The sequence below is a fragment of the Mycteria americana genome, chromosome 3 (assembly GCF_035582795.1).
Source record: "Mycteria americana isolate JAX WOST 10 ecotype Jacksonville Zoo and Gardens chromosome 3, USCA_MyAme_1.0, whole genome shotgun sequence".
NCBI lineage: Eukaryota > Metazoa > Chordata > Aves > Ciconiiformes > Ciconiidae > Mycteria > Mycteria americana.
In genome coordinates this window covers 109,825,337-109,834,517 of record NC_134367.1, presented here as the reverse complement: position 1 = coordinate 109,834,517, position 9,181 = coordinate 109,825,337, and the positions used below count along the sequence as shown (strand labels likewise).

Here is a 9,181-nt window from a genome sequence, read left to right as displayed (position 1 = left end):
GGCGCCTCCGCAGGCCCCGCCCCGTACCGCGGCGCAACCGCTGCCGAGGAGCGTGCCGAGCCCGTGCGCCCCGCGCCCCCGCCAATGGCAGAAGGGCTCGGGCGGGGCGCCGGCCAATGAGGGGCGGGGAGGGGGCCGGGACGGCGCGCGTGGCGGCTGCAGGGGGACGTGAGGCCCGTGAGGTCCGTGCGGCGGCGGCGGCCGTTGGGCGGGGGGGCGGGGGGCGGCGAGGCGAGGCGAGGCGTGAGGTGCGTGTGCTGCGGGCGGGGAGGCCGGCGGGGCGGGCGGCGCTTGGGGACCTGCTGGCATCGCGGGGGGGCCCGGCAGCCCCGCCACTGCCGCCTCCTGTCAGCCGCGGGACGGCCGCCGACGGGCCGGCGGGCTCCTGTAACGAATGGGGACCGGCCCGGGGTGTGGGGGTGTCAGTCAGAGGTGGCGGTGTCTCGCCGCGGTCCCGGCTGGCGGGGCGGCCTCGGGCCGGGCGGGGGAGGTTGGCCCCTCGGCGGGAAAGGACGCGGGCAGGCAGCGCTCGTAGCCCGCGCCTTAGGAGGGCCGGGGCGGGGGGGCGTCACTGCTCAGGCAGTCCCGCCAGCCCTCCGGGGACGTTAATGTATACGAAGAGATGCACAGGAGCCCTGTGCTTAGCAGGCTCCAGGCAAATGCTAAGCGAAGGGAGCAGCTCCATTTTGTGGCGCTCCATGTCCGAGAAACCTTTGTACGTGGATGCCAGTGTGATTTTTCAAAGCATTGACTTAAAATTGCGGTTGATACTGCTCACGCATGTGTTGGAAATTGCATGCTCGTATACGTGTTGGAAATAAAAATAGGACGATGTTTCCTGCAGGTTGATTCCAGCGATGTGGTGTCTCACAGATGCTGCAAGGGGCTAATGGTAACAGCTAGCTCTGTGCTTTTCTGGATGTTCTGGTAAGCGCCTGTCTCTGTCAGCAACTTTCCTGTCTGAAAAATAACAATACATTCTTTATGGTGCATTTGCCACATGGCTGCATTAGTGCAGAAGTATATTTGAATGAGGCTTGGGGATTAAATAGTTCATTTCTTCTTAAAACAAACAGGATTCATAATTCTCCTCTAGTCCTAGCGTAACTTACAGGAGTGACCAACAAACAGCCCCGAGCTTTAATTTCAGTGTTGTCAGTTGCTTGCTTTGGCCAGCCTTTTCAGCTAACTAGTAGCTTGAATTGAGCGCTTAAATCCACACTGAAAGACCTATATCAAAGTTAGTAGGAGTTGTGGGTGCTGTGGATTTGTGAAAAAGGAAACTGGGTAAATGGTCTGCTATAAGTGTGTATAGGGGTTTAACTCTACACAGCCCATTGGTGAATATTACTGCCAACCTGCCAGTGCCTACTTAGAGTAAGGATACCCCCTTAGAGTAAGGATACCCTCTGTAGAGGGGGATAATTATATTCCTTATCTCCAGTTGCTCATACCAAAGGTTATTTGGATGGTATTTATGAACACACAAAATATTGTTCAAATATTACAGATATTCCTTCATGGTTTGTTTTTTTTTTAATAAAAAGATATGCTTCCCGCCCAAGCCCCACTCAGCTTCCCAGGTAAGGAGGTCTCCCCCATGAGGAGGTGTCTGCTAGGCACTGAACAGACAGCTACAAGTAAATTTAGCAAAACTCATCACCCAGACATTATCCGGATTGAAAGCAAGCCTCAGTCAGTACTAGAAAGGCTAGATTTCAAATTGAAAGGTTAAAAAACCAATTCCCTGGGGAAGACAAATTATTGACTTAATTGCTCTACACGCAGGCTGTGCATAGACACAATATATCTGAAATGGAAAGGCCAAACATGACACTTGCATGTTTGAGAATGGGATGGAGACTGGATGTGTTAGGTGATGCAAAAACATGGCTGCAATAAGATACCAGCCTTGAAAAGTTTTGTCAAAAAAATGCCTAGTTTTCTTAATTTCAATACTGACACTTCCAGAAATGCATACGAATTAACTGTTCTGTTTGTGGTTAGTTCCATACTATTTTCTCTAAAGGAAAGATCATCTTTACCCTCATCTGGAAGGAGATATGTTTCAGATGTCTTTTCTAAGGACGCTCTTTTATCTACTCCTATACTGAATTTGGATGTCAGTTCTAAGTTTCTGTGTAACATCACTTTGCTTGCGTCAGCTCGGCATTAATTGTGAAATGTGTCTTACTCACTGTGCTGAGCACGGAGAACTGCATGGGTTTCTGCATGAACACACTGTCATGGTTTGAGATGTAGGCAGAACAAGCACAGGATAAAGCTCTCCCCATCTTTCAAAGACAGGCCTGGCTGGTTCCCTTTATTCCCACGTGGTAAACCATTGGGTATTTCTGCCACTGCTGTTCAATTTGCATCACACCTTCTGTTGCCAGGCTTTCTGCAGCCTTAAAAGACCCCTTGAACTTGAGTGCAAGGCTAGCTCTTTCTATACTTAGACTAAAGAAGTGTCTGTTTTCCCACCCGATTTGGAATGCAAAGAGGTGGGAGTGAAAGCTGGACTGAAGCTGCTGGGAGCAGATACTTTATGTGCTTTTCTGTTACGTTTTAGTTCTTGAGGGGACTAGGGGCACAACACCCAGGACTCACAGTCCAGAATCCAGAGGCTAACTTTTGTGGGGATGGTTGCCGAACTGTGTCCACAATCCTAAATAAAAAGTCAAACATGGTGTATGTAAAGCACTGGGAGAATTGTTCCATGGCAGAAGCCATGCAAGTTCTCCCTGTAAACTGGAGAAAAATGGTAAAAGAGAAAATATACTTGTCAATACTTGGGATCGGTTCAGTGCTACCAATTATAAAATTTACAGCCCTGAACCCTGGAAAAAAGAAGGAGCAGAGTGCTGTACTTCAAAAATAGACCATCCTTTTCTTCAGAAAGACTATCAGTGTATCAGTGGTTTATGTAACAGCCTGGTGGTTGGCAGTTTCCATGGGCTTTGGGAGGTCCAAATTCAGGTTCCCTCTCTGCTTGTGAAGACTTACAGCACTCCACCCTCACATCGGGACCCTAATTGTTATGCATGCTCTTGCCTTCTCTCTCCAGCATTATTCATATTCTTATTATTTATTATTATGTTCTACACAATGGGAAAGCTCAGCAAGAGGAAATGAGAATGGATCACTCCTCCATCCCTTCCAAATCCCAGACAAATTTACAGTCTGCCCTTGTGCAAACTGTGCCTTGTTTACAGGCAGGAGACATGGAACGAGAATCCTGTGGGGATCAGCCCAGGCTACCCCATTCTGGTTTTGTGCCCTCCACCAAAGGATTGTAGGTAAAACAGCAGTGACACCTGCTTCACCCATGCTTTGAATCAATTGTCAGAGTTTGTGTAGGAGCTGATCTGCTAAATGTGCTATGCAAACACTTGCCAGATAAAGCCCTTCCAAGCAGGGTAGAGAGAAGAAACTTGGGAAACTTCTATGTAAAAACCTAAACGCTGGCATCCATTGATGCCTTAGTGCCTCCAGTGTGATGTGACAGCAGAATGAGGTTGTTCAGGTTAAAAGTTTTTATTTCGGTGTCTAAAACTCATGTAATTTTTGTGCTATGTGCCTGCATTCTTTTGCAGATCTGTGCAATGCAGATCTGAATTTACAGAGCAAGCCAGAGCAGTCCTGTGAAAAAGCAAGTTCCCGGATTTTGAGGAGTCTCTTGATTACCTATAAGAACAAGAAGTGAACATTATTAAGAAATGAGCCACAACACATCTTTGGCATTACAACTGTCATTTGCTTCTCACATCTTGTTCAGTAGTCTTATATTCAGTCAAATTTCAACATACTTGCTGCCTTATCCAGAAACGTGAGCATTTCTGGTAAGAATCTTACATGTATGAGGATTATATAAATCAATCTTTTATTAAATTATAATAAGTATGGTAAATTTGATTATAATATAAATTACAATACAGCTATAAATACTATAATGACATATCTATCCTCATAATATATACATATAATGGAAATTATAATAAATTTAAATTATAACTAATAATGAGTCATACTTTCCCAGAGCCTTCTCTCTACTGATGTTAAAATGGTTTGTTGAAGATTATTTAATTCTTCAATATCCTGATTTTGCAAGTCAGAGAGAGGTCAGTACCTTACCCAAGGTCAGTGGGAAAGCTTGATGTAGCAGCTGGAAGTCCTGACGCTGTAGCAGCTGCTTTAGCCATGCCATCATATTGTCACCTCGTATTGCCTGTTGATACTTATATAACGAAAGGCTTAATGATGCAATTTCATGAGGTGCATAAACAGCTCTGCTGCGGGTCTGGGGTAGAAGCAGCAAGAAGGGCCCTGGGAAGAGCAAGTCTAGGGCTCTTTGACTGTGACTTCCAGCAGGGTCGCTGTCAGCCTTTGGGTGGGGTTGCTTTCCTTCCTTCTCCTGTTTGCTGTTTTCTGAGAGGCGTCTGTTTGCTCACCACCTAGCAGCTCGCCACTTACTGGGTGCCAGGGAACACCCAAGAAAAGCTCTGGCAGCTCTGCTGCTGACTGCTTTGAAGAACCCGGTGAAAGCTGGCTTCTTTAAAGCCTCGTACAAAGTGGGCCAAGTTCCCAGAGAGGAACAGAGAGGAATGGGCCAGAGTGACTGAACTTCTACAAACAAAAAAATTTGGAGAACCAGAGCCTGGAAGGATCTTTGGGCCCTGCAGTAAGAAGGCCTCCGTTGCCACAGGAAATTAGTAGGCAGAAAACTAACCTGCAGAAAAAAAGAGTTAATGGAGTCTCAATTAAGCAGCTATTGGTCATGTCATTAGGTTGACAAGTATCCAGGCTATGCAGAGAACACTCAGAAATCCTCTTGCATAGGACAGGCCCAAGCTGTTTCTCTGACCACAATAAAATATACGTCACCATCCTTCTGTGTTCACACAGCTAACCACAAAGCAAAAGCTGCTCTGGAAATGCTTCCCTCTGTTCTCCTTCTCCAAGCAACCACTGAGGCTCAGATAAAATACCTCTTGAGGAATTTTGCCTTGTGTTCACTCATGTTCTTTAGAGGGTAATTTCTTCAGAGCAGGAGGAATGTCTTATCTGACTACATAGATTTATGGTGTTCCATCAACATATTATAGTAATACAGGGATGATGAACTGGAACAGCTCAAGGAGAAGTCACTGGACAGGTGGCTTGGTTTTAGTAGTTAACTGGTAGGTATTTCAAAACTTTGGCAGGTTTCAATGACGCCGTTTGTACCATATATTATTTACATGGCTTTATGGCCAAGAATGAGAGCAACAGCCTTGTAAAGAAATGAGATCTCTCTGACTCAGTCAGTGGTAGATGCACGTCCAGTATCATCATAGTCCAAATGATGAGCTATTTTTGTAACACTTTGGACTTCTCTGATTCCTGAACTGTGTATTTTCATCCCAAAGCACTCAGGCATTCTTTGCACTTCTCCTTCCTTTCTCTCTCCCCTCACTGCAAAGGGAAGGAGACAAGGCTCAATTTCATTTAGTCAGTGAGCACTTTATTTTTAAGATGATTTAGTGCTGTCAGAAGGAGCCACTGTGGCAGTTCTCGAGACAAATCTTTTCTGTCTAAGAGGAAGACACAGTGCAGGGAGCAGGATGGGGTATCTCATGGTTTCCCCTCGCATTTTCCTTCCAGGGCTTTCAGCGAGCAGCCTTGCTCTGCACAGCTGGAGAGAGCAGGGAACACCAGTGGGGCTGCTGGAGGGCCCCTAGCCCCCTGGCTGGGAGGAGGTGGGCACGGGTGGCCATCACATTCTGTGGAGGGGAGAGGACTGCTGAAGGGCTGCCTTGTCCCCTAGTTGAGAAAAAAGGAGGGAGAAGAAGACACAAAAACCTTGCCTTTGCCACCTAGGTTTTGCCCTGCTGAGAAAGCTACCTTCACAGGTGCCTCTCTGTGCCCCTGCTCACACTGCTCACCCATTCTGTGTCACCCAGAGAGGGGCTGGTTTGGGGAAGGAAAGGTGCAGGGTGTCAAACCACAGAGGTGATTTATTATCTCTGTGGGTCTGCAGGGAAGAGACCAACACAGGCCTGGGAGGCCAGCGTTGGTAGCAAAGCCTAAGGCTCGAGCATTTCTTGTCTCCTGCTATCATCTATCCAGAACAGACTGCAGTGGCTCTTGACAGGGTATTTGTGGCTCATGCTGTATAGCTCCAGGGCATTGACTGTAGAGTACTGAACTCTTAATAGGAGGTGGGTGCAGGCCCACCAATGCTAGGGTTATCTCTAATAATTATTTGGGGAAAAAGTAGCAAGTCTACTCTCCAGGCATTTTAGAGGGTACCTGCCTGGATTTCTCTTGTCAGGGATGTGAGGCAGATCACAGCCTCGTTGTCTTTCACCAGTGTTTGCCCTTGCCCTCCACATACACATGCTCAGCAGGCTGGAAAACATGATTTTCTCTCCCACTGGGGGAAAAGAAGTGTTGCAAATATGTTCTCACAAACTGGAAATTTACATATAAGTACATGGATTTTTTTTCTCTCTTTAGGTTATGAAAGAAAACAAAACTAGGTGTTATTCTCTAGATGAGGTGGTAACAAGCCACAACAAGCCCAAGCTACAAACATGTTCATCACTGACACAGGACTGCCAGAAAAAGTTGTGCAGCACGCCACGCATACGCCACCATCCCACGCATACGCCACCACCCCACACTCGGCTGTGGCTCATGCCACCCACTGCTCCCTCCAGTCTTTGCCACATGGGTGCCAAGCAGGTACCGTGTGCTTTGGAAAATTGGAGACAAGCCCATGGGGGTGGAGTACGTTGAGAGAAGGACAGTACCAGGTGGAGAGGCTGCACATAGAAGCACTAAATGGAAGAAAGTGATACCAGTCCTTGTCTTTGGATAGCGTGTGGGACAGGCACCTTGCCCCTGCCACCTTAGCAATTAGTGTAGTAAAACATTCACAATATTGTGCTTGCCTGTTCAAATTCTGTTGCACAACAGTGCTTTTTACAGGTATCAAGCAAAGCCATTTTAGATGAGGTGAAGTTGAAAAGAGCGCAGCAGCTGCGTGCCTCAAGAATACGGTATTTCTGTTTCTCCCCAAATCTGTGAGACTTGGTTAAACATTATTCAGTCTGTAATTCTTCTTTATCTCTAGGCTAGACAGATCAGTTGTTTCTGCTCATTGTAAACTGCATTTGCTTGCATAGTTTGGTGAGTGCTTTGCCCTCTCCTCTTGCCACCTGATTGATTACATGTACCTCAATCGATCCTGCACAGGCATAGTGGAAAGGCTCAGTTCTTTGTAGCTTCCAGCCAGGATTCACTTTACAGATGATAACTAGCAAAGCCATTCACCTCCTGGGTAAACGTGGCAAATTAATTTTGAAGCTAGGCAAACAGAAGCCCGTCCTTTGCCTGCATTTAGCCACTCTAAAGAGCCTTTTACAATGGACAGAAGGGTTATCTGGAACAGTTTGCGCAGAGTTGTTCTAAACGGGAAGGCAAGCTGGAGCCAGAGAATATGGAGAATCAGGGCTATTTTTGAACACTTTACTGGAACTAAGAATTAACACTAGTCATCAGAGGTTGCTCTGCTGGGTAATGGTAAAGTGTGCTGCCAAACTCAGCCATTGCCCCCAGCTTTTGGCACAGCATTGCCATGTGTCACATCGCTGGAGAGCAGTGAGCCACTTTGCCCCAGCCTGGAATTGTCCCCAAGACAACGTGTTTTCTTTCACTGCCCTGAGAGCCGGTCCTTGTTCTGGCTTCCTGGCATCTTGCCTCACTGTTCCAACATGCAGCAAGGTGGGGGAGTGAGACAGGGAAAGGTGCAGGGGTTTTCTGACTGCCTGTGTGGCAAACGGACAAACTCATAAGCTCTGTCCACTTGCCTGAAGGTGATTCGCAGGTAGTCCTGACAATTTACTTCTAGCAGTCAGTCTAGGGGGAAAGCAGAATCATTGCTACCTTTGGATGCCGACTGACCCTTTTTCTGCTTTGCTGTGGCTATTGATCCAATTCCTGGGGTCAGTTGAGAAGGACTGCATAATCTGACCTCTAGTATCTACATCTGTGTCTGCATACCTGGAGAGAGAGATTGATTGGTGGCAGAATATCCCAGCTGACACGTACCCAAGTGCAGCTAAGAGGGAGACACCAGCAGTTAATACAAGCCTCTGGAAGGAATGACTGATCAAGAGATGGTCCAGACATCCAGGTTAAGCCCTTCATTTGACCCTGAGCAAATTATTCAAGTCCTATCTGTAAAATAGGGCTAATGGCATTCTTCTGCTCTGTTGTGCTCTTGAAGTCTGACTCCTAAAGTGCTTAGAAAGCCTCAGTGGAAGCACAGCAGAGTAATTTCAACATGCTCTGTAGCTGTGCATAGGGAAAAGAGCTTGCCTTCAGGCACAGCGGTGCCAAGAACCAGCAGTGCAGGTTCACTCTCCCATCAACTCCCAGACGCTTCCGAGATTTCTAGCCTGGAGGAGCCCCAGGTGGGAGCACAAAGATGTCGCTTTCCTGCAGCAATCCCGCTAGATACAGTATCTAATGATGAAGCCTGGACAGTGACTACATCCTGTGCCATCCACTCCATGGACATCAACAACTGTCACTTCAGTTTAACTGGTGGCCTGCTTTCAAAGCACAGGAAACATGGTTCATGTCCTGGAAGATGGATGTTCTCCCTGTTCTCTGCAGCAGCACTCCTATTTCATGATGGCACTGAAAAGCATGCACACACACAATGGTAGCAAGGAAGGTGGCCTAACCCTTTATGGGCTAAGTGCCTTTGGTATTGCTTTATGTCCCCTGCTAGCCCTCATTTTCCCATCCTGTTTAAGTCTTTAAAGCTATAGTTGCACTGCCATTACAGGCAGCACCCCAGTCCTCTTTTGTAAATCTAAGCCATGCCTCAGGTATGTTTTGTTTTTTCTAACCTTGTATTCTTCCCTAGGCTGACTGGCCACAGCCTCTATAGCCAAATGTATTTGCTGGATTTCTATTCCCCGTTAGTTTTCTGCACAACCCAGAGTTTGAATTGGCAGCATGATGAGTTATCTGAAATCATTCAGTGTGTTTGCCATTTCAGTTCTTAGCTTGCCCACCCAAATCACATAGGGACAGAAATAACTTTTTTTTTTTTCCTTATTAAAGAAGAAAGTCAAATGGTTTTCATGCCTCTTGGGAGAAAGGCATGAAAGGAGAAAGGTTTTCA

The 9,181-nt window shown here is 46.9% G+C and overlaps 1 protein-coding gene across 2 annotated transcripts in view; it reads right to left on the bottom strand.

Annotated features, from left to right (window-relative positions):
- Positions 1–3,940: 3,940 nt before the first annotated feature.
- Positions 3,941–9,181, bottom strand: part of PSEN2 (presenilin 2) — a 28,130-nt gene continuing 22,889 nt past the window's right edge. The window contains exon 11 of one of the 2 annotated variants that reach the window (XM_075496533.1): positions 3,941–5,802. In XM_075496533.1, the coding sequence (XP_075352648.1) occupies positions 5,614–5,802 (189 nt within the window). In that variant the 3' untranslated portion in view covers positions 3,941–5,613. The remainder of the gene's footprint in view (positions 5,803–9,181) is intronic. The other variant, XM_075496532.1, reaches the window with a different exon arrangement.